At 32.8% G+C, this 22,830-nt stretch overlaps 1 protein-coding gene across 2 annotated transcripts in view; it reads right to left on the reverse strand.

The window, feature by feature from the left end:
• Positions 1-22,830, reverse strand: part of LOC126759746 (solute carrier family 41 member 2) — a 73,803-nt gene that overhangs the window by 44,515 nt on the left and 6,458 nt on the right. Inside the window, exon 1 of one of the 2 annotated variants that reach the window (XM_050474842.1) lies at positions 17,389-17,562. The exons of the other annotated variant lie outside the window; for it this stretch is intronic. Coding sequence (XP_050330799.1) covers positions 17,389-17,473 — 85 coding nt within the window. The 5' untranslated portion in view covers positions 17,474-17,562. Of the gene's footprint in view, positions 1-17,388; positions 17,563-22,830 lie in introns of those variants that run through there. 2 annotated transcript variants of the gene reach the window in all.

A 22,830-nucleotide genomic window follows, 5' to 3' on the forward strand; every position in this document is an offset into this window, starting at 1 on the left:
CAGAGAGATAGCAGATGATTTCATCATCACTTATAGACAGACTCAACACATTTTGGTTATTTTTTCGAATATCAAGCGTGTCAACGTCGGACTCGTACCAAAAGATCTGAATCTTTTCATAAAAGATATGCTTGACAACGAGCTAAAAACCCTACCTTGAACAAACGTATTATTACTGATGACAAGACCTGGGTTTATGAATATGATAAACTTTTCAAAAATCTACCGAATGGCACTTCGAATATTGACTCAATACTAAAAAAACACGTTGCTCTTTTGAATACTGTGGTTCATCATGAGTTTGTTTCAAAGAGTCAAAAGGTCAATAAGGAATACTATTTGTCCGTTATAAGGCATCTACGCGAAGCAATTCGTCGTAAACGACCGGACTTGTGTGCAGAAAATTCAAAAATTTTTGATCACGATAGTTACTGTCACATTTTAGCATGATTGTGATTGACTTTTTGGCAAAACACGAAATGAGAGTCATCGCTCAGCCACCATATTCGAAAACTTTGGCTTCCTGTGACTTTATTCTGTTTTCGAAACTAAAAAAAACGTTTCGGAAAAGGTGCCCTGAGTTCAATGAACTTGTACTAAAATAAGTGAAAATTTTGTTCGTTTGTTTTGATCAGTCCGGATCAAATTTGATTTGAAATATGGTCTATTACTAATTATTCCAATCGGAATTAAAAAACCTTCACTATAACAACAAGAGTACAAGCGAGACCTTCGATTGACAATGAAAAATATAATAACTATATTTTAGCTTTGATTTAGTTTTGCAAAATCATCAGCCATATGGCGTAGTAAGCACTTTCAAGGTTTATACCAAAATATAGAACTGTCAGACAATAAAGAAAAGAACATGAGGCGCTAAATTATAAAATTTGACCTATTGCCTTAGTTTACTATTGAACTATTCCTCACTTGCAATTTGTTTATGTTTTTGAGCAAAAATATTTACCTAATAGGCAAATCAAAAAGTCCCGTTAAGCATCAAAATTCACAACAAAATACAATACTAATACATGTACTATGTATGTATACATACTAAAAACCATATTATTTATGGGATACAAACTTATAGCATAAGTAGTTAGCTGATGTGTGGTCATAAATCCAAAGCGACCTTGAATGTTCTAAATACGTTCTCATAGGCACATACTTAATTGAAAAGTAATTGCTATAGTCTAAAAATAGCAAATAAACTATAACGCGTTCTTTTGTTATTATTTTCTTTGAACTAACTCAAAATTTTTTTTACATGCGCAGACACACATATATAGAAACACACATAATATTTTCATTTTTAATACAAAAATCTCTTGCGGTTAAAATTGCTCTCTTCCACATACATACATACTTCATTTCAGAAAACATTTCACCTCGTAAAGTTTTGTAATTTATTGTATTAAGTGGCCAATGTGTAAATAATCATGTCCCAATAAAAGAGTTTTATTTTTCTTACAAAAAAGCCGCAAATAAAACGCAATGCGTATGTGTTAACCAGTGTGTACTAAGTGTTGCATTTTAGCCGTTATCAGGCAATCAAAAATTCACCTTGAAATTGAAATGAGTTTTACGAAAAAACGAACAGAAAACGGAAATAAAACCCTTCAGTGGAAAATATATTGGTGAATATATGACAATTTATATACAGATGTAGATCTGTGTGTATTTTGGTATTGCTATTAATATGTGTGTGTATGTAGATTATCAACAAATCGAACCTTGTAAAAGTTCAAGAGCTTAAATATATAAAAACAATATTTTTTATTGGGCTAAAACAAGTGGACTTAACAGACATTGTAAATTATGATAGACTAATACTAATGTAACACTTTCAAAAAAACTATATTCTCTTTTTTTTTGCATTTTCATTAGTTTATATTTTCAAAAACATCCTGTGCAATCGATAAGGTCTTATCTTGAATAGTTTTTGAATGGCAGCGATCTAAAGAGCGACCGCTCGCAGGTATAAATCGGATAGTTGAAACTTTAAACGCGTTTTTCTCGAAACGAAATTTTTCAAAATTGCTGACATCATAACTCAACGAAATGAAATTGAAACTGGGCATTCTTGGATACATTTACTATAGAATGACCTACAATCTTTTTGATTGGTTAAACATTGTCAATTTGGCATTAAAAAACGCCAATTTTTTACCTAAAAAAAAGAAATTTTTTTCAGAATACGCCATTTTGTTAACTTTTCAAAAATCGTATGTCATTGTATAGGAAATACCTTCAACTTTAATAACCTTTTTTAACCTGTTTCAGTTACTCATTCGGCCGGAATCATGTCAGCAGTTAGGGATCTTTTTTTTTTGGCACATCCGAAGACAGCACATAATTTCGTTATTCTTCAATATTTTTGTAAAAAAAGATTTTAAAATAAAGCTGAAAATATACTTTATTATGTCCAAAGAACTTCGAAACACACAAACGCATACTCTCTTTTAAAAAAATTCACTATAATCGTCTAATTTTTCATGGGTTACACTGGTATAGCCCCTTAAATATTTATATTTATTACTTTTAATTATGTTATAAAATCATATATTATTTAACATTTATTTATTTTAAAACGTTTATTAATTTGTTGTTGGTCTTTGAAAAAATGACTTAAATTTTATAAAAAAGAATTATTATATTTAGTAAACATAAACAAAACATTGCTTGCCAAAGAAATTTCTACTATTTTTAACATCGCAAATGGGTTTTTATCCTGAGAATTTGGAATCAATATCAAACCTCTAAGCATGATTCTGAAATGAAAAGGCTTTTATCTTCAAAATCTAGGCATCCATTTAGGGACCCCTTTTTAGGTCACTTAGATTAGATCTCCGCAGCAGAAGTGTAAATACTACAATGAATAACTGAAGCTTTGCGGAAGATATAAAAACGAAAGTTGGCATGAGAACTGCTTTTCCGGAAATATAGGTCTCTATTATCTAACTTTTCTACATTTAAGTCTACTAAAACCAATTCATTATTTTTCTAATAGTTTGCTTTAGTAATTTGTAACTCGCATTGAAAAGGTATGATCTTGTATTAAAAACCCATATCAAACAGTTTTGTGAACGCTTGACTCGTATTGTATTGCGTGAGCATGGGTGGAAGGTGGGCAGTTGCAAAGAGTAAACACGCTTATACTAACCCACAGTTTTTCTTCGCTAAAGGCGAAAGGATAAAGATTTTTTAACCCCAAAAAAATTCATGGTTCCAATTTCCATCCGAGATTCGTTACTGACAGCCATGAAAAACGATACATTTATTAAGCGGATGGTTACTGCTGATGAAAACTGGGTCACTTGCTATAACGTAAAGCGAAAACGGTTGTGATGGATTCGCTGTGAGGCAGCGCAAACGGTGATCATGCCAGTAATAATCCAGAAGGTTTAGTGGGTTTGACAGGGAATTAATTACTATGAAACAAGCGCGAAGCGATGAGCTTTGGCGATTAGGAGAGAAATTGTGGTCCATCAGAACAATGGCAGACACATTGGTAGCGACTCACTAGAAGCTCGAGAAGTTTGTTTGCGAAGCTTTTATGTATCCACCTAACAGTCTGGAGTTGGCACCAAGTGATATTTATCTGTTCTTGTCTCGGGCCTATGATATTGCTAATGAATAATTCGCCTCAAAGGAAGGGAGAAAAGAAGAAGTAAATCGGCTGCTCCAGTTTTTTGCCAATATTTGGCATAAATCATACCATTCTAACTATTCTAAAGAAAAGTTTAAAATTAATGCAAAAATACCGTATTATTTTACTAGATCTATTATTTTTTAACTGCGTGAAGAGTAAGAATAACACAGTACTACTACTTTTCTATTCATTTAGTTTTTTTTGTAATAGTGAGGAATGACTCACTATAATCCAATTATTAAAACACGAAATTATATAGATAATTATTGAACTGTATAATGGACCTAAATAACTTGATTTTAAATTTAAAATAAATTGTATAATTGCTTAATTTATAAAATACTAAATAGAAAAATACTTGAAAATTTTCCTAAATTATAAAATCACTTAAAGCTGCACTACATAAAGGGATGACCTTCTTGTTAAAATATATAAAAAATCTAGTTCCGTTGAATTTTTAAACTTTCATATAAAACACAATTAAAATATAAACCTATAGTACTTATCAAGTCTTAGAGTGTTCCAGCTAATTGATCATAACCAAAACCAATGACTTCTAAAATTTTGTGGTTACATTGAGAATGTCTAATATGAACTACCGGGTGACTAAAAAGCGGATTAACCCCGCGTCATATTTTTGTGTCCGCCAATGAATATTGGAATTAGTGATGAGGGTGAGCCAAAAACTACAGGGTTTGTAAGGAAAGTAATTGGACTCATTTTCTTCCGTCGCGACTGTACTACGGAGCCTGGGCGCACCGACTGGATTTGGTAGAGGGCTTTCCCAACTAACGCGGCTGGTCAGTTGTCTCCGAACACCTAGAAAAGTCAGGACAAACATTTTCGCGCGAGCTTTAGCTAGATTTGGTGTGTTTCGGTAGCACCAGGCCTTTTTGGAGGGCCGAGAAGAGGTCGCTGTTAAAGACCGTGCTGGGAGACCATGTGCGCAAAGTTTTGAACTCTGACCGTCGACTAGGTATTCGTTTAATTGCCCAGATGTTAAATTTATCAAAATCTGTGGTTCATGACATTGTGACAGAGCACCCGCACATGCGCAAGGTGTGCGCGAAGATGATTCCAAAAATGCTCACTGAGGACCACAAGAAAATATGATCATGTGTGAATTTTTGAATAACAGGTGACGAGTCATGGATCTTTGAATATAATCCCGAGACAAGGTAAGCATTTTATGGCGACAGAGGGGATCCAATCAACAGTTGATTTGTAGTTAAATTTATACTCTTAATTGTTTTTAACAGTATAGGATAACATTTTAGCCTAAAATACAAGACTTTTAAATATAGCAATTTTTTTATTGAAAAAAAATTCCACTAAGGTAGATTTTTAAAAAATTAAGGTATTTATAAGGAAAACAGTGTTTTTACGTGTTTTTTATATGAGAAAATCTGAATGCTCTCCAATAACTTTTAAAATTAAAATAAATAGATTTCTTGAAGAAATATTTTAACCCACGAATCCGATTTGTTAATTTTTCTTGACTCACCCTAATAGTTATATGTATATGCTATAACTAATCTAAAGTATAAAGGGCGGTGATTACTATATTCAATTCTATGTGATGTGAAAATTGCATTGAAATATAGTATTTGTTACAGCTTACGGAATCATACATAAGTGCACATATATAAAGGTAACATATATATTTACTGTCAGCCAGTGCAGTAATTCATTTCAAAAGTGACAATTGAACACGATAAGACACTTAACAAATTAGGAAATCAGCTTGAATGCGCAACGCTACCGTCAACGTGAGAATTGAGGAGCTAGCGGGACTTTTTCGCGCAATAAGATAAAAATAATACATAATTTTGCATATAAATTAAAGAATTGCTAAGATTTGTATATACTTCCTGTATATGTGTGTACATATTGCTGATGACAATATTGACAAAAACAGATATAGATTCTTACATGATACACATATTTATCCCTCGCATTTAGTAAATTGTGTACTTTTCTGCGCAGACAATGGATATGTAACTTTTTTCGAAAATGAATGGGATTTACCGCCTACCGACTAGCTGTTGTCTCGATCGCATTTTCACATTTTGTTGTGATAAGATACATACTATAGACGAGATCAGTGATAACCGACAGGTGTACTTAATATTTATTTTCTACGGTGAAAGACTGCTCATTTACGGATATGCACTTACATATGCAAGTCTGGTAATGTTCAAGTACATTTTTTTATTTGACGAAAGGAGTGGCGCTTTTGTGCTTTCCGATCTGTACTTTTATTTTGTGTTCTTCTACTATTTTTTATATATTATACGTATGATATGCTTCCGTAAAATTTCCGTTCTGGAATCTACATTTAACGATGATTTCACTATAGGGGATTCACTTTTATGTTCACAGACAATAGCTTGAAGTGGTTATTGATCGTGTCTATCTGTTTTGATTGTAAATATATAGTTCAATTTACCAAGCTAGAAGCATCGATACCTTGATTGACAGTAATATTTAGAAACACGTGCTGTTCTGGAAACTTAAATGTGTTCGTAATTAAAATAAAAACTTTATTTGAGACTAAACACTTTTCATTTTCTATAATTATTTAAAATCAAATTGCTAATTGTATTTAAAAATTACTATATTTGTAAATTAAAGCTCTACTGTAATTATAGCTTTGTTTAGACGAAGAAAATTTATTGGTCACGAAATTCAAGCTTATTATATTTAATTGTAATAATTAATACAGCTACACCAAATATCATAGAATAAGCCGTTTACATCTTTATAATAGTCTTGACAGACGGCAGTGTTAATTCGGATTAACTGCGCACTTAATCAGGTCCAAATTTGTAGGTGACAGACGGCAGCTATGCGAGTTTGAAACTCTCGTAAATAGCTGATAGTAATTTTTATAATATTTTCAATGAAAATGGATAGAAGATAAACATTGCGATTGTTAGCTGCCCAATTGTTACAAAACCATTTTTTATTACAAAATCATATCAACATGTTATTTTTGAAACTGCATCATAACATAACATAATAATACTATGTTCGGACCGACATTGAAAACATTTTGAAAACCCATTTGAATGTTGTGGAATCTAAGTCATTCGGACCGACAATGTGTGTTTTCGATGAGTTTTCACTGACAACTATCAATAGCGGCATTCATTTGCTCTTGCAAGATTGCACGATGACACAAAATGCAAAAATCCTATACCGAAATATGCAAGGCCAAGAGAGCACCCATTGCAGAATCTTGTGATATATGACGGCACGGAAATAAACGTGGGGTTTGGTCTGACATATTTATAGTCATTGCAAATAATTTTCTGCGTGTGTTTGTTGTTGTGCCGTTGCACCAAGAGGAAAATTCTGCAATTTCTGCACCGTGCAAGAGGTTTTGCAAGAGCAAGAGAATCCCCCTAATATGAGAATATCAAGCGACAGCTGTTTTTGTATATGGAATATAAACAAATATCAAGTGACAATTTAGGGCTGGCAAAATATGTCTTCGAAAAACATCGATTAAACTAGAGCAGGCACCGATTATAATGGGTGGAATGTAAGTTTTCAAGTAGTTTTCACCGAAAACTGTGTTTTCGTTTGACAGATTTTACATGGACGGAAACACAAGTTTTCGTGCGAAAACCAGTTTTTCCCACGAAAACATGTTTTCATTGTCGGTCAGAACATGGTATAACACAAAAATTGTTTTATTATTGAGAACTGCAGATAACTCTCTAAAATTTTGAGGATTAATTGGGAGTTAGTAACGGAGTTAATTTCACGAACTCCTGAAATATTTCGGATGCAGTTAACGCTGCCGTCTGTCAAGGCTATAAGATGCTTAGTTTAGTTTTTCACCTAGGCGCGGTTGATGGTATTATCATATGGATATTTACACTTAGAGGATTGACAAAATTTGTTTAGAACAAGGAAAACCAATGGTATTGACTGCACCGAAACCACAATATCATTCAGATGTGCATTTTTTAATAAAAACTATATATATAACTAAATCTGACAACGTAAACGCCCAACCAACAGAAAACATATTTCTATTTCGAACCACGTTGTTTGATATAAACAACTTTCAAACCGAAAAAAATTGATATTTTATGAAAATGTTTATCTGGATTTTGAACGGCTAATTTGAATGGAAGCTATAGTGAGTGGTCTGTCCGTTGGCTTGGACAGTAGTCTATGCTAAATTTCGTGAAGATATACATTGCCACAAGAAAGCACCCGGAACTGTAATTAAATTGCCCGGGTAAATGATATGTAAAAAAATGTTTGTAGAACTATCCTTAATTGCCATGCCAATTAGAACGCGTTCTGTCAATAAGTTTGTTAACACCAGCTGCTTAAGTTGGTACACCTCAGTAGTGCGTTGCGATTTTTACAATGGATAAAACTATCGAACAAAGAATTTGTCTCAAATTTTGTATTTCTAACCAAATTTCCTGTACGGAGTCGTTGCGAATGTTGGAAACAGCTTACGGTGATTCAGTTTTATTAAAAACACAAGTCTACGAGTGGTACAAAGCCTTCAAGTCGAGAGATCGTTGAAGACATGCTTCGTTCTGGACGACCTTCGACCTCTTCAACTGATGAAAATATTAATAAAGTGCAAATGTTAGAGAGATGGCTAGAGAGCTCGACGTAATATGGGCTAGAGAAATCACGGTCACATAGATCAAATATTTTTGATTTCTTCATGATATTAATTTACTCAAGTTTAATCACCTTTTTGAATGATAAATTTATTATTAAGAAATTTAATAAAGACTTTATAACAGAAGAAGACTTACAAACAAAAGAAATATCTGATAACTGAAATTCAATTTGTGCTTTGAAATGCGTACTTCATGAAAGCGCACGGCACTTGTAGAGAGATAATCAATTGATTATAAAATAATTCTTGAAACCGGTTTATTATCAATATGTCTAAATAGACGATTGTTATGGAATGATAAATTCAAAATATTTCATTGTTTTGACAACTAACATTGACGTAAATTGTCAAATAATAACTATGAAAAATTAAAAGTATAATTAATCTTTAATAACAATCAATAATCATAGAACGTGATAAATAAGCAAAAATCATTAAGCACCAATGAATTTCCAAAAATGTGCAAGTACGAGGTGTGTTAACAAATTAACGGGAATTTGCGGGTTTGGAGAGTCCAATTATTAAAACTTTATTATTTTTTTATGTTGGTGTACATGTCTCTGAAGTATGATAAAATTTTCAGCGCAGTAATTGCTTACTTTGTCTGTAGTAGCCCTTGATTAGACGTGTTTTTATGAGCTTGGCGATTTTCATTTGTTAAAAGAAATGTATCAAAAAATTGTTGCTGTTCGATAATTCTTGGTCAAAATAATACGGTAAGGATGACTCATATTTATCAGACATGACTTTGTTCAACATTTTTATTATTAGGGCATCATTGACAGTGCATCGTTAAAGGCTATGCTTAAAATTTAGTTTTAGCAATTATTTTTTGAACACACCTCGTACCTACATACATACATTATATTATTTTATTATAAAATAATATAAATAGACCTATGTACGTGTATTTAAGTACATGCATTGATTAATTTGTTGGATATTTCCAATTTTAATGAAATGTTATTAATAAAGTAATTATTCATCACCTAGATTGATGTCGATGAAGAGTCAATAAGTACATTTCAGGAATGGAAACTAAATAAAATTTGTGCGAAAGTACCAAACGATGGGTCATAGAATAGTGTCTAAAATATATACACTTATAGCGGAAGATTTTTCAGTAGGTGTTACATATAGCTGGCAATGTACTACAAGCTCTGAATGTAATTCTGCCACGAAAAATTACCTCGTTTGGTACTGTCAAAAAACCTCAACCCGTACAACTATTTAACGAAAGTTACTTCCTGCCACCAAAGCTGCACAGATCAAATTGGTTTATTAATTTATTGTAATTGAGAATAATAACAAAATATTTACTTATAAATTTAAATATAAATATTAAATAACAAAGAGAAAATCAGCGTATGCTTAAACTAATTGATTATAAGTAACAAGAAAAAACGTTAACTTCGGCTGCACCGAAGCTAAGGGTATCTTCACAGGTGCACTTCTTTTAGTAACTATGTGTTCAGTTTATGTGGAAGCTATATGCTATAGTAATTCGATCTGAACAACTCATACCAAATTTCTTCGTGAAGATATATCGTCAAATGAGGAAGTTTCCCATGCAAGCATTTGATTCCGATCATTCAGTTTGTATTGCAGGTATATGCTATAGTTAACCGATCTAAACAATTTCTTCCGAGATTACATTGTTTCCTTATAAAATAATCTGTGCCAACCCGATCCGATCGTTCAGTTTGTATGGCAGCTATATTGTTGGTCCGATATCGGCAATTCCGACAAATAAGCAGCGCGTTTGCAAAATTTCAAAACGATATCTTAAAAACTTGGGGACTAGTTCGTATATATACAGACAGAGGCGGACAGACAGACAGACGGACATGGCTAAATCGACACAGCTCAACATACTGATCATTTATATATATATACTTTATAGGGCCTCCCACGCTTCTTTCTGGATGTTACAAACTTCGTGACAAACATAATATACCCTGTTCAGGGTATAACAACTATTAGATTTGCCAATAAGTTAAGTTACTTGTCTACACGAGAAGCCCGACTAAATACCAGTTTTCTGTTTATAAACGAAATTGTTAAAAACGTTTGCCTAAAGGTGTTTTTTGCTAATATCTTTTATAGCTTAAGGATATTAAACGAGAAATAAATTAACTTATTGGACAGTACAGCATGTGCGAAGATTTGATTGATGAACTGTGTGCCAATAATAAATTTTGTGTAAAACCAGAGTTAACGGAATATACAAATTTGGAAAATACAAAATCATTCACAAACATACAAACATAAATTTGCAAGTATATATTTAACAAACATATATCTACAGAAATATATATAATTTCCGAAGAAATTCGGGCTATTATGAACATTTAAATGAAATTATCTTCAAAAAGTAAATGTCATGAACCAATCTAACGTTTCAAATAAAGAACCGATGAGATTTTGCAAATTTTATGCGTTTTTTTTTAAAAAAAAGTTATCAAGAAAAAATCACCCGATATAATGGGCTGTCAAAAAAGTCTTGCGGTATTTTTATTGATTTTTTTTTATTGAAATTGAAATGAATTTTTGATGACTCATGCTACGGCTGCTACTATCGACCAATTCAGCGATTTTATCGCAATTTTCGACGATAGGCCTTCCGGAGCGTGGCGCATCTGCGACCACCTCTACACCAGAACGAAAACGTTGAAACCATCGTTGTGCGGTGGAAATGGAAACTGTATCGGGTCCATAAACTGCACAAATTTTATTGGCGGCTTGAGATGCATTTTTGCCTTTATCGTAGTAGTACTGTAAAATATGCTGTATTTTCTCTTTATTTTGCTCCATGTTTGCGACGCTATAACTCACGAACGACTTAAAAGAAACGACAATCAATCAAACACGTGTTAGCGCGTGACATGAGCTTTCCAAAAAGGTATAGCATGACCCGATGCGACGAATAAAACTAGAACTACGCGCTTTCAGCACCAACTAGCGAAAATACCGCAAGACTTTTTTGACAATCTAATATATATACACATGTATTCATAGATGTATTTATGTAATTCTTAAATTTTTTGGATCTTGTCTGTACAAGTATGTCATCTGAGCTAATGAATTTTTCATGCGTATGTTTAAAGCAAACTTCTCAAACCTAAATTCTTGGGTTCACATTACCATATTCGATATATGTATGTATGTATAAAAATTTAGTTTAGATTTGAAATGATTGCTAAAAAAAATCAAATAATCATCAATACCATTCCAGTCGTGACAAAACGACGTTTATAAAAACTTATTAGTCGAAGATTTAGAATAGATATTACTTCAAGAAGTGCCCCCTTTAAAATACTTGGGCGACTTAAAATGTATACTTACTACTACGAGCAGATGTAATAAGACTTTGTTCATAATTTATCTTCGAAGCCTGAGCAGGAAATCTATGTCTTCCCCCTCAAAGTAATACATATTGATCCCCAATACACTTGTGTCAACTTTTTTTCCAATCCTCAACAGTTAGTAAAGTCAATTTCCGGAATAGTCTTTACCTCAAAACGGTTTCCGTAGAGTTGAGTTTGCTGAATAGTCAGAAGTCAGCTAAATCAGGCGAATACGGTGGTTGCGGCACGATATTGGTCGAAAATTTGGCGAAAAACTCACGAAGAAGCAATGCAGTATGCGTCGGTGTATTAGTGCAGAGCAAAAACCAAGAGTTGTTGGAATTAGGAGTGCACCACACCTCGATAATCGAAGAAAACTGTCAACATAACCTTCATTTTTGACCTGCTTTGACATAGTTCTTTCGGCTTCGGCTCACGTTTGTCATGATATTCAGCCGATTAATCGTCTGTCCAAGTCGTAAGCATAGATCCAACACTCATCGCCAGTAAAAAAAACGTACATTGACATCCTGGTAGTCGGAAAGCATTGTTTCACAGACGGTATCGCAAAACCGTTTTTCGAAAAAAATTAGTGATTTAATAACATCTTTGATTCCCCACACAAAATTTAATGGAACTTTTTTGTTGAATAATTTCACGCATCCTAAAAATCGCCAAATGCACTTTATAAACTTCAGAAAGACAAGCGTATACTGAACACTAATGAATATTTTGATGTGACATTTGTCAAGAAATTTAAATTAAAAAGTGCCCCACTTTTTGCTCACTCTAGTACATATTTCCGAATTTGGGAAACCAACTTAACCTATTGAGCTCATTCTTGAGAGGAACTTGCTACGACTTTATAAAATATAGTTCGGCAAATTTTAGAGATGAGAATGTCTAATACATAATAGATAGAAATTTTCATATATTATATATATATATGTATTAATAAGAGCTCAGTTAGTGAAAAAAATAGCTTAAGCTCGAACAAAATTATATTTTCAGTAAATAGATTTTCAATTAGTAAAAAAACACAACATTTAAAAAAAAAAATTTGTCGTATTCAGTTTTTATAAATAACAATACAAAATACATACGTTACTATTTTCCATATATAGTACATATATCATATGTATGTATATCTAGCTATGTATAATGCACTTTCGGCAAATTTGTAATTTATTTTTTAGTTAATTCTTTCATATTCATTACTGTTTAGAAAAGTCACATTGCCTGGTTTTAAATATATGTAGGTAGCCGTGAATAGAGTTTAATGACGGTATGCAGTACTTTTAAAATTTTCGCAAACAAAAGCTTTTGTGCAAAAACATTAAGTATATATTTTAAATTCTTTTTTGTGTTAGACAACATATAATTTTTAACGCCCTAGTGAAAACGTGAATAGAAGCGGTGACCTCAGTTGAGATAAATTTTAAACTCAGGAAAAATAAATAAAAATATGACTACTTTACTTATATTTTGTAATTTTCAATTTAAAAAAGACGAAGCAATCAATATACTTATATACATATGTATGTAGGTGCAAACCTGATACATTGAAGGACAGGCAATCTATATCAGAAAAAAGGGAGCGACGAGCAATAACGAATAAAAAAGCCAGGGAAAAAACATAGACTTAGACTATACCGAAGCTGGGTATTATAACTTTATAGGCGCATTTTCACTTGAAAATTTCGTTATATCATAAAAGGGTATACACAAATACAGTAAAAGGGTATATAAATATCTTTATCTGGATTTTGATGAATCAGTTTGTATGACAGCAATAAGCAATATACTATAGTGGTTCGATGTCTGCGGTTTCGACAAATAAGCATCTTCTTGGGAAGAAAAAGACGAGTGAAACAATTTCAGATCGATATCTCAAAAACTGAGGGACTAGTTCACGTATTTACAAACGGAAAGACAGACGGACATCACTAAATCCACTCAGTTTGTTACTCTCAACATTTACAAATAAAATTTTTTAAACGGTTTTCAACGTTTCCTTCACTTACGAAACTACGTGGCAAACTTAATATACCCTACATGTTACAAACCACTCCACAAACTTAAATAAACCAGAGGCATGTCCTTTGGATTTAGAGAAACAGAAAAAGGTTCCTGTTATTTGCTTTTCATATATTTTTTAGGCTCTCCGACGCGGAAAACTTAAATATAATGAAGAGTAATTTATTTTGGATTTAGGGAAACACTTTTGATTCTAATCTGAGAGCCAGTTAGACAAGATGAGTACTCTACATTGCTGTGAGATTTTTATGAGTTAATTACAAGTACGTTTTAATCTTGAGTGCCGATAACTGGAGTGCCATTTACTGCATTCACTCAACTGTGAGCTATGAAAAAAACTTTACTAACTATTTTTTATAATTTAATTCCTTAAAATTTTCCGATTTTTTTTAAATTGGAGTTGAAATACTCAATAATATACTAATATATTATATACTTTTACTTACTTTTACTTTTACTTTTTATTTTTACTTTCATTTTTACTTCCATACTTAAAATAGTTATTACTATATCCCATTATACACTTTTTCAGATAAGACCTTATTGCCTTTGGCTCTCTTCATTAGTATTTATAGCTTTATTATACAAGTATTACCCGTATTACAAACATATCCAAGTACTATCTATAGATATTCATTTACACTGTTTACTGCAATTAACACAGGGTTAGTCAATATTTCGCAGAAAAGGAAATCTAATCAGTTCAACCACCCACTTTAAAAAAACCAATATGTTCTTCATAACAATAAAAGTACAAAAATATAAATTGTTTTCAAAACAGAAAATAATTACGCGATTGCTTAAAATAAACTGACTTCAAATCCAACAATACCGGACGGAATTCGTCTTGATTGACAATAAAAGAGTAGTCGTTTTATAAAATAATAAAAAGAGCATGTAATTTCTCAGGTAGGGTTTATGACTTCCTAAAAATATAAATACGATATCAATCGCCATAACAAATAACAAAATATGATTCATATGTTAGGAATGCTTTGATAAAATGATTATCACAAAAGAGAAGACTAAAGCGAAGACTAAACCAAAACATAAAATGTCATGATCTTGAACCTGTGTATGAGTGATATGGAAGAAAAAGGTCGGGAGGAATAGTAGTCCAAATTCAATTACTAACAGTGTTTGACAGCGAAAATTTCGGGTTTTTAAGAAGTAATTCTAATTAGAAACGGATAAATTTTATAAAGAATTCATGAGGCTTCTGAAAAAGGTATTGACTTGGAAATATCAAAAACAACGAAGTACAAAAATCTGAAATATGAGATCTAAAATAGAAAACCACAGCTAACTTCACAATATTTGAAGTAACTTCTCATTTCAGATAAAGGAGAAAAGTGCTGGTATGGCTAAAATAATACACACAATATATGAGTTTCATTATTAGAAATCACTAAATGAAGTATGTATGATTTTGATATTTGAACAGAAACCCATAATACTTCCTAAAGCCTTTATTGCATGCGCATGAGGGCAAAGTAATATGGTTAATGCCATTGATATGTCACTTGAAATATATAACAAATACAGTAAATAACCACTTGTAGATAACATTGCAGTACATACTGCCGTTAACGTCATTACCCTGTACCAATAGGCCTCAGATGAGAAAAATACTGTACAACACTTTAGCAATCGTAAACAAATCGCATTGATATTTTAATCAGTCACGCTCCCTTTGATTTAAAGCACTCGAACTTGTTAGTGAAAATATTTCCTTCAACGGGACACTTGACGTTAAATAAATAAGCGTACGATTTAAGGTGGTACAAGTATTTGAATTATGAAAGTGTGATTTTAAAGTGGGAAATTTTAGGAAGCACTTGTGCGTTTCCTGTCCGCACTGTATATAATTACAAAGTGGAATTGGAGAGCCAATTAGTATCAGGGAATCTACAAAGTCAATATATATTGACTTATGAGATCAAAATCTAAATGCTATCGTTTACGTTAATCAGAAGAACCGCGTGATGGGTATTTTTGTGAAAGAATTTCGCCATTTTGTTCATTTTTCAATTGCAATTGATGTACTTTCTTTATCGTGATTAAGACTTTCAGTCTAAAGGGAAACAGTAAGCAAGTGTACTAACTTTTGATGTTCCGTTGAGTTTAAGGTTTGTTGTCCGCCAACTTCGATCACATTAGTTTACTTTAACATGAAAATTAAAGAGTGAAGCACGAATCTGTTGTTATATTTAAAGAAAACAAGAAACATTCCTCACCTAAAGTCAGGTTTGGAGATAACCGGTTCCCGATGACTGACGAATTCATATGGAAATTACCTTTAATAAAGTTTTGCATCTCAAGTATTTCAAAGATCTTCAACTCTTATAAATTGGGAGAATCGACTGCGACCACATTCAGGCTTTTTATGTTATTTCAATTTATAGTACAAAAGAAAGGACCCACATTTGTGAACACGTTTTTATCCTATAACCATTTGGGTTATTTTGGTATTCTATGAAACCACATTATTAGTGGTCCTTACAGTGTACCACGGTGCTTCTCGACATGAATAGGTCACAGAGATGACCTGTGAGATTGAGATTGTACTCAGAGTACCTTTTAACCGCTCTAACTTTAGCAGCGATATTTGCGTTTCCTGTTAGCCTTCCATTGCGTTTATATAGTATAAAAGTTCCTAGCGGTGTTTTTACTTGCCTAATATCACTCAAAGCTGCTTTCTGCGCGGTATTACTTATCGGAGCTAAATGGGAAAGTACATATGGGGTAGGTAGAATTATCATAATGCGTAATATTTGAGTAAGAAACTACTTAAGACGGAGTATAACATTAGGGTCGAAGCTTATACTTTGAGAAAATGATTCCATAACAACTCAAAACTACGTCATTGCAAAGTTAAAGAAACAGTTTCAGATCAGATCAGAGAGATAGCAGAATATATCAACATATCTTATAGATCGATTTATTTGGTTAATGTTCGTTAAAATTCGCACCAAAAAATCTGAACCTTTTCGCAAAACGACATCAACTAGAGGTCGAGTAAAGGGAGAGGTCGAGTAAAGTGACATTATTGCTGAGAACTCTACATACATATATTCATCAAACTCATCATGACGCCTCGTGATTTTATGAATATGACATCGAAAAGGTCAAATAATGTATTGAATTGAGCTCCAAAAATTCGAGGCTTATAACAAAGTATGGAAGATTGGATTAAGCTTGGCATGCTTGTACTGACTCAAAAGGAGCCTTGTTTAAATCTCTAATTTAGAAAGGTTAGTAAAATAACCGAATCACTAAATAAGGGTTTCTTTCTTATACAAACTTGTTTCCAACTATTCGTTAATTATTTAAATTAATTTACTTTCAACAGACAGAACTGATAGAACTATTTATTTATTGTTATTGTAGAAGTTATGATGGGCATTTTTTATTTCAGCTATCCAAATGGAGTTACTATAATATTAGAAGAAAGCCAAAAATCGACACCAAATACGTTCTCTAACAATAACGGTGATTTTTTAATAACTACATCAGTTTTGTCACAGATTCGACAAAACCAAACATATAAACTCTAAGTGTGACCACCGTATTGCCTTAAATAATCAGTTGTTAGAAAAAAATTTTATTGCCATTATAATACTTAAAAATTTATGACATTAAAATGCCCGTGATAATAATACATTTAGCTAAGAAATTATATAGCACCATACCTTCATCGTTCGAGCCGAGCAGCGTATAGCCACGCGCTGAACGCTTGCCGAAGCAGAAGACATCGATATTGCTAAACGTGTTCATTATCCAGGCAATTTGGCTTAGTCAACATACATCGAAGTTGAGAGAGGGAAATGAAAAATGTATAATTTTTTGCAATTTCTTTCACATTTGTGTTCACTGTATTTTCCGGTTTCAATTTTATAAATTTTATTCTTTGCTTTTTACGCTTTTTTTGTGCAAATTTACTTTGTTAAGCACTGTATGGTATATTTTTAGAACTGAAATATTTTCAAATACTATATTAATGTAATAAATATGAATTACGAAAACCGAAAAAATGTGCACACTGCGAATACGCTCGAAAAGACGTTATATTTCAATAACTAGCCGATCGCGTTTACTTACACCCAGGCCGCCAGCCAGCAAATGTGCATTAACTATTAACTCTTTTTTTTGTGTTTTTCTTACATTTGTACAAGTGTGTGTGATTATGTGTTTTTATAATGAGTATTGCTCGCTTTTAACAATTTTTTATTACTTTTGTGTTTCAGCTGTTTACTGTTTACTATTTCATACTTTTTAGTTGAAACTTTTTTATTTAATATTTGCACATGTGTGTGTGTTGGTGCGTTTGTTATATTTATAGTACATATATCATTCTTTGTTTCAATATTCTAGTGATTTTTGTAATTCCATTTTCAATTACGTGTTGCAGCCTGAGTACGAAACCGAATACGCTGAGATCGCTCGACGAAAGTCGAAAGTGTGAGTACTCGCGCACGCGACAAAGGCAAATTGCTGTGCCAGTTTTAGGCTTCAAAACACTAAAGCTAAAGGCTAACAGTAAAAAAAATTCTGAACCGTCGCATCACACATTGCACGCCCGACTAACAATATTCAATTTAATGTGGAGTAGCGTGCGGTGGGTGCAAGCTAAAAAAGTGTCTCAAGTCGCGCTTGTTAAATTTACTTAACGAAAGAGCTGCTGCGAGTACAGGTATTTGTTATTATTTTTATATGGTTTCTTCTTTCTTTCAACACATTTTATTATTCAATGTTTTAGCCAAATATACGCTGTATTCAAGTTTTGAATTTTGACAATAATATTTTTCCAATTAATTTTTTGTGTATGCTTTGTTGTTGTTTATTTTTCACAGCTGCTTTTGTAATCTTGTTTCAGTGTTTCGGTTATTTGAAACAATAAGTATACACATTAGGGTGGGATAAAAAAAATTTTATATTTTTCTTTTGTTGTACTCTAAAATATAAGTTCTAAGACACCTCAAAGAAAATCTTTCCAACTGTGAGGTCTTAATTGTAACTGGAAGCTTTTTCACTTTACAAGTGTTCTATTTTTTCTTATCATCAGATGGGAATATTCATATCTCGCTTCCAATTACTTGAAAACATATGTATTTCGTTTTGTGGAGTTTGCAGGAAATTTAATGGTCTAGAAATGGTCTCTTATGGATTTTTCGTAAATTTAGCTGTTTAAAAGGTATTAATTTTAAAATTTTAATTTAAATGAATTTTATAACTCAACGAAAAAGAGTCTTTATAAATCGGGAGACTCCTAGTTTTCTAGGAAATTTATTTTTTCAAGTAGCAGTAAGCGAGATTGGAATTCTTCTAACTGATAACTAGAAAAAGTATAAAACTGTAAGACTTAGGACCTTTCCGTGCAATTAAAAGCACTTACTTGCAGAGATTTTCTTAGAGGTGTCTAACAACCTATTTTTCAGAGTACACAAAAAAGTTGTTTGAACCACCCTAGTACACATATGTATGTATGTATTTATAAATTTAAAAAAATATAAATTTGTTTGAGCACGCATACTTGTGTACATATGTATGTCTGTATGTAAGCAAGCAGATTTTATTAACTCTCGCGGCGCTTGGAGCTCAGCAGCTTCTGCAAACACCTTTCGCGTGTTCTTTTTGGATACTGGCTTTGAGTGAGCACGCTCATCGTTTGGTACATTGACACGTGCTTATGTACATATGTATGTTTGTATGTGCCGCATGTTCTCCATCAACATGTTCTCCACCAGCTTAACCTAATTCTGTGTCATCAACGTACCGGTTCAGTGATCTGTTTCCGCAAAGACTTGGTGCTTTATTGCTGGCCAATGCCCGGCTTAAAATTTTTTATTAGGTTTGTGAAAATGAGTGCAAGTGTGTATGCATGTAAACAGGTATGTATGTAGCGCGGCGTGGGTGTTACTCAACAGCACGAGACGCTCGTGAATGACCGCATATTTATACATACATCTACCTCTAATAGAGATTATTTATTTATTTATTTAAGTGCTCAGATTAGTTAAAGGGCTATTCGAGTTTAAAAATAATAAAAGTCGATTTATTTATGCAAAGTTTGTATTCAAAAATATGTCCGCAAGAGGATTTTTCCAAATTCAAATTATTTTCGGAGATATATGTACATACATATGTATGTACATAGGTATTTTGCTGACGCGGCATCCAAACTGGTTCGCCTGGTACTGTAATTTTAAACGTGTTCTTCAAAACAATACCCACGTTTTCCAGATTCTACTGGACCGAGCTAAAATTTTTAGAGAGTCTTCTTTATAGACTTGTCTATGTCTGGAATTATCAACATCTCCAAATTCCAATTTTCACTATTTTTTTTAGTTAAAAAGTTCAAAAAGAATTTTTACCATCGAGAAACAGTGCTTGAAAATCGTCGTGTTGGTAACAGAGAGATAGTAGATAATCTCAACATTTCTTATGGATCAACTCAACATATTTTGGTTAATGGCTTCTAACATTGCAATGAAGCTCCAAAAAAAAAAAAGGAATTACAAAACTTCACTGAAGACAGCGAAGACCATTCCAGCCGACGGATAAAATTCGTCAAAATGTAAAAAGTTCTCCAAAATCCATATTTTTGTTTGTATAATAATCGAATTTTAAAAAGAGTGTTAATTGAAAGGAAAAGGCAAAAGAATAGCTGGTACGATGAGGAGTGCGGTTTCGCAACCTTGCAACCTTACAATCGACCACAACACGTGCGGGATGGGATACATACCGAGAGTTGAAGAGGGAAGCGAGTCGCATTTGCAGACAAAAAAGGAGAGAGGCCGAAATGCGTGAGAACGAAGAGCTTGACAAGCTGCCCGAAAGAGGTATTGCTCGAAATTTCTACGAAAAGATGGGGCGACTAACAGAATACTTCAAGACCGGAGCAAACTCTTGCAGAAACTCCAGAGGTGATCTGATGACTGATGCCCAAATCATACTGTAATTATGGAGGGAACACTTCTTTAACCTGTATGTATGGCAGTGAAAACTTAACACCAGATGATGGTGACCCCGATTCCCCCATTGAAGAGGATGGAATAGACGTTTCATTGCCCGTCTATAAAGACAAATCGGCGGAGGCCGATGGATTGCCGGCCGAGCTATTCAAACGGCACAAACACCGACTCTGGGAGTACTCGAGGCAGTACCCGCTGGGATAAACAGAAGAAGAGGAAGACCTATACTTGGAATGTCCAATTGGCGCTAAACACCAATAAAGAAGAATAGGTTAATTGAAAGATAAACGTTCTAGTAATTTCCGATAAAAAGTATGTATATTTGAATGGGTCCATGTTTAAATTTTTTTGTAAAGGGATACAAAATTTAAGCACTCTAAGGGCCACCTTATCGGATATTTTCATGCGCCTACCCTTCAGATGAACAATATCTTGACAGATAATTAGTTTAGTTCAAAATTGAGAAAATTGCTTACTTAGTGAAGGCATCATTAAGCTATTATATTACAATAAATTATTTTTTTATATGTTAATATTATTAGTTATTTTTAAACACAATCTAATTGAGACTCAACAGAAAATAATTTGAAGAAATCCATATTGGAAGAGACGTCGAAGAAGAAAAAAGGATTTGCGCTTATAGTTGATTTAAATCATTTATTTTATTTTCCAGGAAAACGATGTGTTTATTCATATATCGATTTCATTCGAGCATTTTCTGCTTCAAAGGTATTGTTTAAAATTAACGCTCAAATTGTTCTCCTTAGCATAAGTATATTTAAGAAACTTTAAGATATTACATAAGAAAAATAATTTTAAAACTTAAAAATCAAACATTTAAGTCTTACAATGTGCCACCGCCGACTAGACTCTAAAAGATTATCTCAATTCTTAACATATGCTCCATAAACATTGTAAAATCACAATAAATGAACATATGCACATATGTATGTATGTACATATGTATGTATGTACATATGTATGTATGTACATATGTATGTAGGGAGTATAAGTAAAAAATATGAATTTATGACATAACTGACAATCTTCGTGCCATGGATGCTACAATAAAACGGATAAGAGTTTATGGTACATTTCAACTAATTTTAGACAAGCTTAGAAACTGCCGCCTCAGACAGGTTAGCGATATATGCATATACGGAACCGAATATCTACATACAAGTAGATGCATATGTATGTAGATGGCAGTGCACGATTATGCCCACTGCTTGTATGTATTATATTATACTATATATACCGCCTTTATCTATGTTTAAATCAGCTTTACACAATATGTATTTGCGGTCTTAAATAGCAACAACAACAAAACAAGAAATTAATTACTATTAAGAGGCAAATGATGATTGGCAACTGCGACCACCAAACTCAGCCGTGACAGTGAACTTAAACGACTTTTTTAGATTTGTTTTGCGTTTTTTTGTTTTGCAAAGGCAGACACAGTATGTTAGTCGGTCTATCTGCCAATTGGCAAAACCAGCTGAGTGCTATAAAAATATAAATATGCAAAAAAATCGCATGCGCATACATACATGTACCTATAAAGCTATAATAGCACGGATTAGACTTATAAAAATGCATACATACATATGTACATAAGTAGTTGTGTACATCTTGTACTACCTGAATGTGGATCTTTTTGAATTAGTCTGGACTTAAATTTTGTATTTTGTCTAACAACCGCCTAAACCCTCTATAAGGGCATACATGGTTTTCCACGGGTAAAAAACAGCCTTTTTTAACAATTTTTTTCTCATATAAAAAATGAAATATTTTATTAGATTTTTTTATTGTTAAAAACATACACTGTTAACAAAGAAATTCGGAAAATTTTGGGAGACATTATTTTAAACTCGTCCATTGCGACGCTATTTCCGGTGACCCATTGACAGGATAACTCCTTACAGGAGCAGACATTTGTGCATAAAAATTAAAATATCGCGACGCTTTTTTTTCAAATAGTTGTAATCGAAAAAAATCCTTCGCCCAAGTCTTTAAGAATTTTATCTCCAAGACCTATCTAAAATTTCATGAAGATCGGTTGAGTAGTTCTCAAGAAATCTTGCCAACCGACTTCAAAAACACGATAAAAACGCGTTCAAAGACGGCGCACTTAGCCTAGTTAGCCTCGAGCGCACAAGT

The sequence above is a fragment of the Bactrocera neohumeralis genome, chromosome 5 (genome assembly GCF_024586455.1).
Source record: "Bactrocera neohumeralis isolate Rockhampton chromosome 5, APGP_CSIRO_Bneo_wtdbg2-racon-allhic-juicebox.fasta_v2, whole genome shotgun sequence".
In the NCBI taxonomy this organism is placed as follows: Eukaryota; Metazoa; Arthropoda; class Insecta; order Diptera; family Tephritidae; genus Bactrocera; species Bactrocera neohumeralis.